This window comes from Canis lupus, chromosome 32 (genome assembly GCF_048164855.1).
Source record: "Canis lupus baileyi chromosome 32, mCanLup2.hap1, whole genome shotgun sequence".
Lineage (NCBI taxonomy): Eukaryota > Metazoa > Chordata > Mammalia > Carnivora > Canidae > Canis > Canis lupus.
This window is the reverse complement of record NC_132869.1, coordinates 28,697,472-28,713,961: the sequence shown is the minus strand read 5'-3', so window position 1 is coordinate 28,713,961 and position 16,490 is coordinate 28,697,472. Positions and strand designations below refer to the sequence as shown.

The 16,490-nt window shown below is 33.8% G+C and overlaps 1 protein-coding gene across 11 annotated transcripts in view; it reads left to right on the top strand.

Annotated features, from left to right (window-relative positions):
* Positions 1-16,490, top strand: part of ICE2 (interactor of little elongation complex ELL subunit 2) — a 65,215-nt gene that overhangs the window by 26,493 nt on the left and 22,232 nt on the right. For 6 of the 11 annotated variants that reach the window (XM_072808905.1, XM_072808901.1, XM_072808910.1 and 3 more), the window contains 4 exons: positions 4,001-4,042; positions 5,717-6,707; positions 7,415-7,590; positions 11,926-12,055. In XM_072808905.1, coding sequence (XP_072665006.1) covers positions 4,001-4,042; positions 5,717-6,707; positions 7,415-7,590; positions 11,926-12,055 — 1,339 coding nt within the window. Of the gene's footprint in view, positions 1-4,000; positions 4,043-5,716; positions 6,708-7,414; positions 7,591-11,925; positions 12,056-15,955; positions 16,090-16,490 lie in introns of those variants that run through there. The other 5 variants (XM_072808907.1, XM_072808903.1, XM_072808906.1 and 2 more) reach the window with 2 other exon arrangements.

The following is a 16,490-nucleotide window of genomic DNA, read 5'->3' as shown; positions in this document are numbered from 1 at the left end:
AATGTCATTTTGAGTCTTAAATATTTCTACAATTAACTTTTTAAATAAAACATCTAGAAAGCATAAGGATAACCAAACCCACGAGGAAACTAGATACTGTGAGCAAGAACCATCAGAAACAATGACCAAAGAAATAGACTCACGAAAATAGATCCTGCAATTATCTATCAGAAACTATTAACCATCTCTGTTTGATTATACAGCATTCAAGGAAATTAAAGCCATACTGAAAATTTCAATGAGGAACTAGAAATTTTAAAAGCGATAGTAGATTTGAAAAAGAACTAAAGAAAAAATTTTTAACTGAAAAATATAATAAGTTAAGGATTTTTAAATGGGGTTAATAGCACCTTAGATAAAGCTGAAAAGAGAATTGATAAACTGGAAGATGAGTCTGAAGATGAGACTATCCATAATGAAATACAGACAACAAAAAGAACAGGGTAAGAGATATAGAGGATATAGTGATAATATCTAACATGTTATCCAGAAGGATAGTGTAAAAGAGATAATCAGACCAATAGGTGGAAACAAAAAACGAACTCTTAAAAGCCACCAGAAACCAGCACCTAGGTGGCACAGTCAGTTAAGTATCCAACTCATAATTTCAGCTCAGATAGTGATCTTAGTCATAAGATTAAGCCCAGCATCTGGCTCCTCGCTCAGCATGGAATCAGCTTGAGACTCTCTCTCCCCCACTCCCTACATGCTCTCTCTCCCTCTGTCTCTCAAATAAATAAATAAATCTTAAAAAAGAAAAAAGCCACCAGAAAAACAAAATGTACATTACCATTATAGGACGGTAAGAATGAGAGTTAGACTGGCAAGGAATTTGTCAACAATAGCAATGGAAGCCAGAAGACACTGGAACAATATACTGTACTAAAATAACCCCTACACTAAAATTCTCTAACCAGTGAAAATATTCTTAAAAAAAAAATTAAATATATTTTTAGATAAAAACTGGGTTTACTACCAGAAAACTGCCTCTGTTGGTTGTTCTTTAGGCACAAGGAAAATAATTCCAGACAGAAGGAGCATGGTACACAGATGCAAGAAGGAATGAAGAAAAACAAGTGAAAATAATGTGGATAGGCTATAATTTGTAGATGAGTCCAGGGGCACTCAGGAAATTAAGAGAGTTCTAAGATAACCTGGGCCTTTAAAACTCTAGAAATTAACCAAAGTCCCTTCCAAAACAAAGCCTTCACTCAGACTAGTAGTAGAATTCATATTGAGCAAAACAAGAACATTAAAGGTAAAGAAAACAGAAGTTTTCGTATAACTGAGGAAGAGGAGAATAGAGAAAGCAGATTTCAGAATGTACTTAAGATTTTATGCACTCAGACAAACTTATATGCATACAAACACACCTACATACATACATACGTAATTACATACTTTTTGGTAACAGTGGAGCATAAGCTTAGAGCCATGAAGTTCAGAAAGCTATCATGCCATACCCTTACACGGGATTGTCTTCCCATAGGAGCAGAACCCATCTAATTTAAAGATGAGAAATTGAAGGGTAATGTTGATAGAAGCTCATACAAAAATATTAGAGGAAAAAAGATAATTGCTGTAACATTTCCATAGTCAAATGAAGAAAGATGTACCCACAAAACATGAAATGGGTTCATCCTTTGCCCTAGAAATCTCAATTCTAGAAATATAGCTCAGAGGTACACTAGGGAGGGGCGCCTGACTGGCTCTAACAGTAGAGCATGTGACTCTTGATTGTAGGATTGTAAATTTGAACCCCGCTTTGGGTGTAGAGATTACTTAAAATCTTATAAAAAAACAAACAAAAAACAAAATAAAAAAGTATACTAGGAAAAGAGCAAAACGTATGTGCAGGGTATTCATTGCAGCACTATTTATAGTAGCCAAAGACTGGAAACAAACCAGTCCCTTAATAGGGCATTGATTAAATAAACTGTACATCCTTAGTACCATAGAATGCAGCTATTAAAAGGAATGAGGAAGCCATAGGTCGTTGTAGAGTGATACCTAAGATCTACTGTTAAATGAAAAAGGTAAGGAAGAAAATATCTTGTGTAATATGCTACTTTTTATTTATGAAAGGTGAAGTACAAATCTATATACTTATTTGCTTATCTATGCTTATATTAAAAAGAATAAAAACCCTACATAATAAAAAATAAACCTAAAATTAATTAAAAATTGTTAATTAAATTAACATAAAATTGTTAATTTAATGTGGGGGAAGGATAAAACAAAGTCAAGAAAGCAGGGATGTCAACTAGATTTACTTTATTTTACAGTTTTGACTTTTAAGTCATAAAAATTTTTTCCACGTCTATAAAAAATTTTTTTGAAATGGTATAAAAGCCAACCTAAGCTGAAAGGAAACAAATCAATCGACTGTATATTAAGCTAGTGGTTTAACCACTCAGTGAATTTTTTTAAATGATTAGAAACTAATTTGACTATACATCCCTAAAGATGTATATCCTAAGTACAAAAAGAACTGCCAAAAAAAACTTAAACTGCATTTAGCAACTATATTGTCATTAATAATACTACTTTTGTATTTTGAGCACATTAGATAGTATGATAAAACAAGTAATTATGTGTATATGAGGAACGAAGAATTTCGGAGATAGAAGAGATATAAATGCCAATCAAGAAGTTAAGTAAAAGCCCTGGAATAGTATCAAAAAGATGCCAGAGCCAGTTGAAGGATTTCCTGTTGACCAGAGAGGTGTCAGTTTGACATGACAAAGAATGACCACAATGGATTAAAACATGAAGTATGTTAAAACCCCTGAACCCATAATGATACTTCAAAAAAAAAAAAAGTACTGGTCACTTTTGGAGGGTGCTAGGACATAAAGTCATTCTAAAAACCAATAAAAAGAAAAAATACCAGACAATTATCTTGCCTGTCCAGTGCAAACTATATTACAGGGTTGTGATAGAATATGACTGTCACCATTTTGCAGCTCCTAATGAAATAGTAAACCTAAGCAGTAATCTTCAGTTCTGGCTACTAAAATAATTAGATCAATGAGGAATTTCATAATGGATAGATTAACTTGAGAACACTCAATGAACCAACAGAGTAATTATAATATCACAAGAAGAAAGACAACCAGAAAATTGTTATCCTCCTGGTTGAAGTAGGAAGTACACAGTACCACCATAGTCAGGTTAAAAAACAACAACAAACTACCTGAATCTAATCAAGCTACTACATTGTTTTAATAGGAAACTTAGGGAATAAAAGAATGTGTTAAATGACATCAGAGGGATGCGGAAGTTAAAATCCAGAATTGGAAATTTTTGCAAGACAACTTGTTTTTTTCCTGCAAATATCTGGTATGTGGGAGTTGCCAGAATTTGGAGGAGAAACATTTGAGAAATTAAAGAAAATTGAAAGAGATGTCAGCCAAATACAGTGTGGGGATCTTGATTGGATCCTGATTCCAATAAACAATTGTAAAAAAACATTTATCAGACTGAGAAATTTTAACACTTATTACATATTTTATGACATTAAGGAATTATTAATTTTTATTGATATAGTTAATGACATGTAGAGAAGAATCCTTTTACTCCTGCATACTGAAATATTTACAGATAAATGATATTTAAAATTTTATCTAAGTTATGTTAGAAATTAGACCATTGTTTTTCAATTAATTTTTGGTTTTATAATTATTAAATTTCTTCATTTTATTATTATGATTATGTTAGTATTTTCTTATTTCTTGAAAAGGCTGTGAATGATAGTTCTGATTTTTAATGTCTAATATTTTTTTTTGTTGCTTTTTAACTATTCTGCAGTTACTTTAATTTCTTCTTTTATCCAACAATTTGGAGTATATTTTAATGTCCAAATGTTTGGGATTATGGTTGTTTGTTTACATTTTTTTCTTAATGATTTCTAATTTTATTTCCTTCTAGATAGGGAATAAGATCTTAGCAGATTTTGCTTTGTACTATATTGATGTTTTCTTTATATGTTAATTTATAGTCCATCTTTGGAAATGCCCCTTGGATTCTTGGGAGGGAAAAGGTATATCTTTGCAGTCTGTATATATGTTTTCAGTCATTCGTATATATTGGTTTCGTTTAATAGTATAGTGCTTCTATATCCCTGTTTTTACTCAGAGGTAGTATATTGTTGACCAAGTACAATTGTGTTTCTGTCAAATTTTCCTTTTGTTTTTCAATTTTGACTACATATTTTGACTAAATATTTTGAAGTTATTTGGCATGTCACAATTCATTCTTTAATCATGGATTTCATCTTTTTTCAGTATAGGATCCCTTTTTGTATCAGATGTTTTCTATATTGAATTCTGCTTTGTCTAACACTTAATATTGCTCTCTCATCTCTCCATTTCTTGATGTTAGTCCCATTGTTTTGTTTTTAACCTTTCTGTATAAGAATGCCTCATGTAAACAGCATATGGTTTACTCTTATTTTTACTAAATCCGGTGATCTATTTTATAAGAGATACTGTTTATTGAGAAATTTCTTACTATGTGCCAGAGAGTATGCTAAGAAACTTTCTATATACAAGTTCTCATTTAATCTTTAGAACAAATCCAAGAAGATGACTCTATTGTCATTATTTAAAGATGAAGAAATTGAGGTTCAGAGAGGTTGAATAACTTACATAGGTTGTTCTTTCTCTCTATGTGATTGCTGGTAGAATATTCCTCCCTCAAATCCTAAATTGTATGGCTAGTGGATGTCTATAGCAGATGTAACCAGACTTTTATGGTATTTATCTAAAGTCCTTTGCTAGATTGAGGAGAGATCTATTGCTGCTTGGGAAGAGGACAATTTATTCTTGAATAAATTAAAACTGTCTATAGTTCTTCCATTACTAAAACACTACATGGAAAACTACAACCTCAATGGCTTCATGTCCCAGAATACAATAAAATCATTTCCAGTCCATATTACTAGGAGTTGTTTTCTCTGAGTAGGTGTCAAAAATCACTATTGATGTCAGGGATACATCAGAGGCTGGTGACCCTTCCCCAGCTGCATTAGAAAGCAGCTTCCTCACAGTGGCAAAGAGGCCTTCCTCCTGGTCAACTAAGTACAGGTGTCTCTACAAGAGATTATGGAGTCGGTATCAGTGAAAATATACTGCCTTCCTATTTGGCCCACATTTGTTCTTTATGGTTCTGGTTTTTGATGGAGATTTCTTTGTGGAAATTCCTTGTGGGATATGGAGGTTCACAAGTATTCCCTATTTCCTGTGCTGTTACAATTTGGCAAATTTGTCTGTGTTTCATCAACATTTCAATGGGAAGGCTGGAGGGGAGGGGGTGTGGGGCTGGCACTACCAGATGACAGGCATTAAGGAGGGCATGTGATGTAATAAACACTGGGTGTTTATACAACTGATGAATCACTGAGCTCTACCTCTGAAACCAATAATATACTCTGTTAATTAATTGAATTTAAATTTTTAAAATTTTGAAAAAAAAATCAGTGATCCATTAAACTCTTGAATTCTAAAAAAAAAAAAAATTCAGTGGGAAGATAAGATTGAATAAATTAGTTGCTAGTAGTTTATCTTAAGCAAGAAACTTTCAAAGCCATTAGACATTTTTTTCTGCTTTCAAAGAGCATGAACTATCTATGTGAAAGGGTAGTGACATTCATTAAGAGATAGGTGAGGGGTGTCCTGGAATACCTGCTAATAGTTTACCAATATATTTTCTTAAGATGTCTTATGAAGTTAATGAGTGCCGAAAGATTGAGTCCCTTGAAAATTTGGACCTGGATTTTGATGGTGATGTCACAGAACTTGAAACTTTTGGAGTAAACACCACCAAACCATCAAAGTCACCAAGTCCAGCAAGTATTTCCACAGTACCCAACACGACAGATACTCCCACAGCTCCCAGCACAGCAACCACATCTGTGGTACCAACTGCACCAGACATCTCTGCTCATTCTAGAAGTTTATCTCAGATTCTGATGGAACAGTTGCAAAAGGAGAAACAGCTGGTGACTGGTATGGACGGTGGCCCTGAAGAGTGCAGAAATAAAGATGATCAGGGATTTGTACCATGTGGTGAAAAGCCATCAAATTCTGACAACTTTTTGGTGCAGGATAATAACTTGAAAATGTCTGATTCTTTACAGTTAGAAAGTTCTACAGAAATTGAAACTTGTCATAAAAATGATTTGACTACTGATAAGGTATATGCCCCTGAAAAACTGAATGTTCTAGAGAACACAGACAATTCAAAGGAAAAGACTATTACCTCAGAACCAGTAAGAAGTGAAGATGTAATTCTTTGCAATAGTGATACAGATGAAGACTGTTTAATCATTGATACAGAATGTCAAAATAATAGTAATGGAAAGACAACTGATAAGAATTCTAATTTAAGTTCTAAACCAGCTAGCCCCAATTCTTCCTCAGCACAGGCCTCTGTAGGAAACCAGACTAATGCTACTTGTAGTCTTGAAGAGTCATGTGTTTTAAAAAAACCTATTAAACGAGTATATAAAAAATTTGATCCAGTTGGAGAAATTTTAAAAATGCAGGATGAACTCCTGAAACCAATTTCCAGAAAAATACCTGAAGTGCCCTTAATGAATTTGGAAAATTCTAAACAACCTCCTGCTTCTGAGCAATCTGCTCTTTCAGATGCTTCTAGTTGGCCAAAATCTGTATGGCCTTCTGCATTTCAGAAGCCAAAAGGACGTAAGTAAATATTTACAAAGACCTTTATATTAACTGTTTGCCTCTTCTTTATCCTTAGTTTTTTCTCCCTCAGTCCCTCACTTTCTCTTTGTTAGACCTGCCTTATAATATTACATGGTCATTGATACTTCATTTTTCAATCTAGTGTGTCAGCTTCCAAAATCTTCTCTTCAAATATGTACACAAAGTTGTATGGATTTTTGTAATTTTTAAACTTGTGTTTATCCAACATGTACAGTGGCTACTGTAACTGCAGGTAATGTTGCTCACTGAACTGATGAAGGGGAGATGATCAAAAATAACCATAAACATTTATGAGTCCAACATTTACTAATTCATGATGTTGGACTATAGTTTTATACCTTTCACTTTCTGAGATAATATAATGCTGTAGCTCAGCTCTGCCTGGTTTAGACAAAACATCACTTTTTAAAAATTTGTTTTCTTCTTCATATGTTGTCTCACTAATTTAAACTTGGCTAGGGTTAATGAAAGTGGTAGTTAAAGCTTTGACCTAAGCTCTTGACTACATTTCCAGTAAAAGTAAACAGAAATGGTAATAGTTTAAGTGTTCAACTGAGGAAATGGAAAGTTAAAAATAGTTAATAAAAACTCAAAAATAGATAATTGAATTGTTTTATCTTGAATTATGTGTAAAGAGCTAATGTATTTTAAAATAAAAATGAGAAATATAATTATTTTTAAAGGATTGCCATATGAACTTCAGGACTATGTTGAAGATACATCAGAATATGTAGCTCCCCAGGAAGGAAATTTTGTTTACAAGTTATTTAGCCTGCAAGACCTGTTGTTACTTGTGCGATGCAGTGTCCAGAGGATAGAGACCAGACCACGTTCTAAAAAACGGAAGAAAATCAGAAGAGTAAGTTGTTACTTGGGGAGTTAGGATGTGGTAATATAAGTGGATAATCAAATGTTTCACATGCCATTGTTATGAAGTTTAATTTTAAACTGTTGATCACTATTGGAATTATTCCAGAATGAGCTGGGGTGTTTTGTTGGTTTTGTGTGTGTGTGGGGGTTTTTTGTTGTTGTTGTTGTTGTTTTAGTAAAATACTGAAAACACTTTTAATAAGGGAAAGTGGAAAGTGTTAAATATAAAATTCTTGAATGCCAGTAACATTCTAACATAGAATTTATAAACTTAATGAAAAATTGCACCATCACAGATTTGACCTAGACAGGTACATATATTCCTGCTTTCTGTTAATTTGGAATTCCTTGTGATATTTTAGCCCTTTTTTCTCTTACTTTGGGGATCTTCTTTACTCATTTTAGAAGTCCCACATTTTGAAAGGGGGATTTACAGATATCTTTGAAGTCTTTGCAGAATTGTTAGAAGACCAGGCGTATTCTTTTTCCCCTGTTGGTCTTGGGGGGGGGGGGGGGGGGATTGATGTAAAAAAGGTTTTTTTTTTTTTTTTTTTTTTTCAGTTAAAAAGTTCTTGCTACAGTTTGAATAATTGGTTCTTTAAACGGTTTTCCATACTTGATGTTTGAAGTTCACATTGAGATTAGTTTGATTTTTTTGTGTGTGTGGCACCACTGAATTTGGTAAATAAAGAAGACCCTCTATATTATAGCTGATTATAATGATGTCTTTCATTTTTACTTAAGAGAATTTTTTCTGTTGTGTGTATTTGTCATTGTGTGTGTGTATATTTATGTTTTTTATTTAAAAAGTTACTTGTTTTAATTTTGCTGTCTCTATCTTCTGCTCTCTAACCTACCACTGATAAGTATCCTCAGTGACCACTTTAGAAGTCATTATGTTTGGGGCTAGGAGTCAAGTGATCAAAAATAGTGATGTTCTAGCCTTGACCCTTGTGGATCAAGTCACTGATTACTGCTTTGTCACATTAAGGAATAATTTGGAAAATAAAGGAAAGAAAGGAGGGAGAGCAGATGGTCCAACCTTTCTAAACTGCTAATAGCAGGATCTGTCACGAAAAAACTCTAAAGCTAAACCATCAGGATCTAGGATCTTTGTCCCCTAGAATCCAATAGACTTGGAGGATCTTTTGCTTGATGATACTGTTACCTTTGTCAAATAGAAGGGAGATTGTGAATACATTTTTAAATTCTTAATTCTCATAATTTGGTTTTTATCAGTGGTTCAGACTTTAAATTTTAAAAACCAAATAGTTTTGAATTAAATGTATGAGGTAGTATTTTTTTTATAAGAGAAAGTCAAGGAATGACAAAATACTAAAGATTTTGTATTAGTCTGCTCCTAAATACATGCTAATATTTTCTGAATTAAGAGATTTTACTTTATTTACTGATTTTCCTATCTTATTTATATTTAATTATGATCAGTTTAATGGCTATAGCATGAACATCTTGAATATATGTAGTATCAGTGCTATGTATTATATTTTCAGTGTTTTATTTCTTTAATTTTTATTTGATATCTCTTTTATTTATTTGGAAGCTAACCTGATTTCTTTTACTTTTTACCCTTTGAACCCATACCACTTTGTATTGATGTGCCAGCTCACAGCAGTTAGGAACTATTGATGGGCCAGTATTTCTTAAGAACAGCTTAGGGAAAAAAAAAAAAAAAAAAAAAAAAAAAAGAACAGCTTAGGGATATATTGGATACTGAGTTAATTCTTGAAACAGACAGCCTGTTAAGGACATTGTCATTCTGTTGACTAAAGGCAACTTGTAAGTGTTGGGACAAAACCTTATAGATGTGAATTCACTCTTCATCAAGATATATCAAACCAGTTGAACCCCAGAGAATATCTAAATAGAGGCCTTATGTTTTTGATGATGTCAAACCCAGAGTAAAATTTTAAATTTTTCAGTGAATGTTTATCATACTGTACCTTTTTATTACATGTAATCATTTAGTACACATGATTTAAATCCCTTGTAGAATGAATTTCCCTTGGAATCAGGTCCTATTTACCTGTTTCTCCCAAATGTTTTATATCCTAGAAACACAATAAACAGGTATTAAGTAAATGAGAAGAATTGAGGGGTGAAGAAAGAGGAGGATGTTATTAAGGAAGGGAACTTTAGGATAATTTAAGCACTAGTTTGAGAAGTTTTGAAGTAGCACTATTTAAACTCTAGGTAAGAAAGCATTCTCATTACTTAAAAACCGACTTGTTTAGATAAAGCTTTAAAACACTTAGAAGTCTCTTCAACCTCTGATACTAGCTATGAAATATCTATTTAGGAATGTATGGAAAAGTTTAAAAGGTCTATGTGAAAAATTGGAAGACAGAACCAAGAAAAGCTTTCAGCTGGGGAGAATAAGAGTTACTATTCAAAGAAGAAAGGAATAGTAAATTTAATTTTTATAGTTTGAAACTTTGATTGGAATTAAAATTTCACTCTAATTTTAGAATACTACCATGAAATATTCAGACTTTTCTTTCCCTTGGCTTCCTGGAGGTGGCAGTAGAATACATACAGAAATTAAAACCAGATTCAGGACTTAGTTTTATAGATATAAGGCAGTATTATCATGGAAAAATCAACTCATGATCCAAAAAGGGTATATCTTCTATATCAGTTATTCAACTCTGCTATAAACTGGCTCTGTCTCTGAGCAAATTTCTTAACCCTCTTGACCTCCATTTCTTTATCTCTAGCTTATGGTAGTTAAATGCAGATTACCAATTGCTGAAGAATTATTATATAATAAAAAGCTTTACCAGTAAAATTATCTTAATCACAATTTAATTTTTTTAATTGAGACAACACCATAGAGTCCTTATACTTGAGGTTTGGCCCCTGGAACAACAGCTTACTTATCAAATACACAAAACCTACTATATAGAATTGTTAAATTAAGGCAGCCCCAGTGGCGCAGCGGTTTAGCGCCGCCTGCAGCCAGGGTCATGATCCTGGAGACCCGGGATCGAGTCCCACACCCGACTCCCAGCGTGGAGCCTTCTTCTCCCTCTGCCTATGTCTCTGCCTCTCTCTCTCTCTCTCTCTCTTTCTGTGTGTGTCTCAATAAATAAATAAAATCTTTAAAAAAAAGAATTGTCAAATTATTATAATGTACACTCAAAACTAATATTAAACTGTGTGTTAATTATACTTCAATTTTTAAGAAAGCAAAACATTGTTCTTCACGTCAGACTCTACATTTTAACAAAGTTATTCACCAGGTTATTCATATACACATTGAAATAAAAGAAACACTACTATAAGGTTTTACAACATTCACAGGTAATCATTTGAACCAACCCTACTGTTAACAAAAATTTTACTGGATTTGAATTATTCTTAACCACCATCATTGTTCCAAGCCCACTAAATTTGCCACTTTGTGAAAATCAGGAATTCTGAAACATTTGTGAAATATTTTCAAGTATATGAATAGTGGCAGTTTAGTATAATTTCAAAAGTACTAACTGGTTATATCACTTGGAATATATTTGTTAAATCTTGTATTTCTCCTTCTGCAGCTGGAAATGAAGAGACTACTATTAAGAGTAGAATATTCTTTGACAGAAATGAACTAACATGAGCACAGTGAACATAACATGACATTATTTCACAAGCATGTATTTCCTTGCATATTCTACTTTATACTAGTAATGGCCACAGTTACTTTACTTAATCTATTTAGTGTCCTGACCATTAAACTCTAAGTGGATAATTTACCAGGTACTTAGTGTTTGAAACAAGCTTTTGTATTAATCAAGATAAAGACACTCACAGGTGTTAATGTAGGTTTTAATGCTTATACACTTCATTCTTAGAATGGAAACAAGCTGCCCAGAGTATTTGACCCTGAGATCATTTGTCTCATGCATTAAAGGGGCCAAAAATTCTTACCTTTTTTATCCTCTGAGAATTACTAGTATAACAGTCTTTCTGATATCCAGATTTGAACCTTTGGGCAACTATGTATCATAGGCTCTGTTCCAAGGTTGCTACTGTCAGTTACATTCCCTGATAAAATGTGTAGATAGGGAGGTACAGGGATCTTGGGTGGAGGTGAGGGAGAGCTGTTGGTTCAGGATCTCTTATTTATCTATCCACCTCTGTGTGTTGCCCACATCTAACAAGGGTTTTTTCATCTTTCTGTCTGAATTCTGCTGTATTTGAAAGGATGAAATAAGATTACCTGAAAGCATTTTGAAAGTGGCAAAACTATATAGGCAAATGTATTTGCTATTAAGCATAAATTAATGGAGCTTTGAAAAAGTATAACCCTGCATTTCAGCAATTTCCAGTTTATGTACTACCAAAAGTGGAATATCAAGCTTGTTATGGTGTTGAAGCTCTAACTGAAAGTGAACTTTGCCGCCTGTGGACTGAAAGTTTATTGCATTCCAACTGCTCATTTTATGTTGGTAAGTTATACACCAAGCTTTGTTCTCCTTTTTAATGCCATTGTAAATATATACTTTTAATCAATTATAAAGACTTCCATTCTGTACTTTCTGCAGCTCTCTTATTGTGTTAACATTCCTTTCTATTACAACACCATTCCTACTGCAGAGTTAAATGGTGGGGTGAGACTAGTAAGATCAGATGTTCCATTTCCCTCTTATTCAATGTTTAGTTGTGTTTGAATGTCAACATAATTGTTTTATTTTTGAAATATTTTATTTTACAGTGTAATAAGCTAAAACTATAGAAGTGTTTTCTAACAAGCTTCTTTTAAACTATTGATGTGAACATGTTTTTTTTTTTGATGTGAACATGTTTTGAAATTTTCTTAATATTCTAATGACATTTAAAATTTTTCAAATTTTTTAAACTTTGTTTCTAGTTTGCTGTTTTGGGGGGTTGGTCGGGAATTTGATTTGTGTTATTTGGATTCACGCACAGTTAACATACTTCATATGAAGGATTACTTGCCAGTTGTTACTGATATTGCTCCCTCCCAATGGAATGCTCTATCCCCATACTTTTTAATTCATCCTGTATGTTTCAGTTCAACCTAACTATCTCAAGCTGCCCTTCCATGAAGTCATTTCCTTCTTTCAATGCAAGGTCTTTTTTTTTTTCTTTTTTTTTTTTTTTTTAAGATTTATTTTAGAGAGAGCACACACTAGTGCATATGCGTGAGCAGAGGAGGGGCAAAGGGAGAGAGAGAGAGAAGCAGACTTCCACCCTGAGCCCAAGGCATCCTGAGGCTCAATTCTAGGAACCTGAGATTGTGACCTCAGCCAAAATCAAGAGTTGAATGCCTAACCAACTGAGCCACCTAGGCAACCCTGGGGAGTTTTTGTTTCTTTTTTTCTTTTCACCACTCTTATAATGTGTTACTTTCTATTGTATTGTTCTTTTTTACACTTACCCTATCTTCCCATGAGACAGTAAGTAGTTTAAGGTCAGTGTCTAATGAAACTTCATATTTTCATAGCACTTAGCATGATTCCTGATATGAAACACCTGTTAAGAGCATATTTTTCTTAATCAAAAAGAGTTACTTACTTGAAAATATTTTCCATATTTTGGTTAACCAGTATTTTCCCTTTATTGTATAAGAGTATTAATAAGATAATTGATTTGCTCTCTCTCCATAACTCAAAAGTACTACTTCGTGGTGCACTAGCCCCCTTCTCCTGCTTCATACTGAATGCTGGAAGTTTTTTGTTGTAGTTTTCAGCCACTAACCACAATCACAGTGTTCCTCCAAAAGACCTCATGCCTTGAAACATACCAACAGTCTTCATGTAAGGTACTCAGAAGCAATGGCTAACCACATCCATTTTGGGAAAGGATGAAACAAAAACATCACTTAAATCCTTTTTAAAGGTACTGAAAGAGAATAGAGACACATGACTAAAACAATATAAAATATTTTTTTTAAACATAAGGTATACTTTAACAGATAAAACTGCCATCATCTATATAGCTTACCCCATCTAAAGTATTCTTTGAAGTCCTAAATAATTATTGCTCTATGTGCTCTTTATCCTTAGTAAATCCTACCCACTTGGAAGCCATTCATTTTATTTATTTATTTATTTATTTATTTTTAACTTTTATTTATTTATGATAGTCCCAGAGAGAGAGAGAGGCAGAGACATAGGCAGAGGGAGAAGCAGGTCCATGCACCGGGAGCCCGACGTGGGATTCGATCCCGGGTCTCCAGGATCGTGCCCTGGGCCAAAGGCAGGCACTAAACTACTGTGCCACCCAGGGATCCCCTATTTATTTATTTTTAATATGTTCTTTTTTTTTTTAATTGAAGTTAGATTTGCCAACAAATAGTATAACACCCAGTGCTTATCCCATCAAGTGTCCTCCTCAGTGCCTGTCACCCAGTTGCCCCAATCCCCCCGCCCACCTCCCCTTCAGCATCCCCATCTTTGTTTCCCAGAGTTAGGAGTCTCTCATGTTTTGTCTAGAGAAGGTCTCTAGTTTTTCCCACTCAATTCTCCTCCTTTCCCTTATAATCCCTTTCACTATTTCTTATATTCCGTGTATGAGTGAAACCATATGATGATTGTCCTTCTCTGATTGACTTGCTTCACTTAGCCATTAGAAAGGACGAATACCCATCATTTGCTTCGACATGGATGGAACTGGAGGGTATTATACTGAGTGAAGAAGCCATTCACTTTAATGTAATAGAATAGTGTGGTGGAGCGCCTGGGTGGCTCAGTCAGTTAAGCATCTGCCATTAGCTCAGGTCATGATCCCAGAGTCCTGGGATTGAGCCCTGCATGGGCATCAGGCTCAGGGAGCCTGCTTCTCCCTCTCCTTTTCTCCCTGCTTGTACTCTATCTTGTGCTCTCTCTCTCTGCCAAATAAATCTTTTTTTTTTTTTTTATAAAGGATGGTATATTTGGTTTCTTTTATAGTTTGATGAGAAATTTATGTTATATGGTTGTGTTTTCTTTGGGTTTGGGAATGGGTTTGGTTTTTTATGTGGGGGTGAATATGTTTTGAAATGCTGTTTTAAAAGGTTCTAGATAGGGGGGTACCTGGCTGGCTCAGTCAGTAAAGCATGCAAACTTTTGATTTCAGAGTTGTGAGTTTGAGCCCCACATTGAGTGTAGAAATTACTTAAAATTTTTTTTTAAATCTAAAAAAATAAATAATTGAAAGTATCTGTGGGTTAGAGGTGTTCATTTTTTGTTTTTGTTTTTTAATGTTGCTCTGTTACTATTTTAATTTCAGAAAAATGTTGCAACAAGAAGGGAGTATAGGAGAAAGGGCTCCTTAGTTAAGTTTTTCTTATAGTTACTTTGTGGAAAAATAATACAGAAAATAAATACAGAAGGCAACAGTCATTTTGTCATTGTAGTGTCTGGAATAACTGAATATAATTAAAATATGTTATACATCAGATGTGACTATAAAGTAGTTTGCATGACTCATTACTTAGCCTCTTATAATTATATTTTTAACATAATGTTTTGGTTTTAAGAAGAGTGCCAATCTACAGATAGACAAGAGTTAAAGAAGATATGTATAAAATACTTAGGATAGCTCACTTCAGAAGTATTTATTATTGCCCTTTGACCTCCAAATAACAAACTAAATTCAAAATTATGAGTTCCTAGATAGGAGTTACGGTATGTACCTTTAAAAGAGGTAATGTGTTTCTTTTCAAATATTCTTTGATCCTCTCTGTAATATGTCAGTTTTCCTCTCTATACTACACTCCTCTTCCCAATTTCCTCTCCTTCCAACCTCCCAATGTACAACTTACAGAATATTGTTGGGTTGGTTTTTCTTTTCTCCTTTTGGTTCATTATGTATCTGCCACTCACAAACCAAGCTATATGATGCACTTGAAGTGCTCCAAAATTATCCTTAGGAACTATTAAATATATCTGTGTATGTATGTATATATGTAGGTGTGTATAAAAATAATAGAACAATATTTTTCTTTTCTTTTGTAGGGAGAGAGCTCACAAGCAAGGGGAGGGACAAGAGGGAAAGAAGGAGAGAGAATCTTAAGCAGATTCCATGCCCAGTGTAGAGCCAGACATAGGGCTCGCTCACAACCCTGAGATCAGGACCTGAGCCAAAATTTAGAGTCATACATTTAACCAACTAAAGCACTAAGGCACCCCTAGAACAATATTTCTAACTCAGTTATGAAGTATGCAATGTGGGTCAACTACTTATATTACCCGTTTTTGCTAATCCTCACTATTCTGTAAAATAGGTGATGTTTATCTTTGTTATATGGAGAAAAAAACTAAGGTTCTCTAAGTTTATTGCTCAAGATTACACAATTTGTGGGAAATCCAGAATTTGTATCCATATGTTTTCTGACTCCACAGCTTGTGCTTTTTTCCATTATAATGGAGTAGTGGAAATCATGCTGAATGTGGGAATCAGAAGGTATATGTATGATTACTATATATTTTCTAATTCTTTTACCTTGGTTAGAATCATTTAACCCCCAGGCCTGAACTTTTTCACCTATACATGATGAATATAATAGTATTCTTTTATCCTACTACAAGGATTGTATATACAGATTTTTTATTATAATTATAACCTACTATATTGCCCCAAAAGTAGATTTCTTCTTGATGAAAATAGATACAAGACAATGAAGTAATATTTTGTATACTTTTGTACTGAGGAAAAACTTCTAACCTAGAATTAGGTGAAAATATGGAAGATCATCTTTATGATATGAGAGTTAAGGAAGTAGTTCTTTTTTTTTTAAAATCTATTTGAAAAAGAAAGAGCATGAGTGGGGGGAGGAGCAGAGAGAGAGAGAGAAAGAGAGAGAGAAGCAGACTCCCTGCTGAGCACAGAGCCCAACCAACATGGGCCTCCATCCCAGGACCCTGAGATCAGGATCTA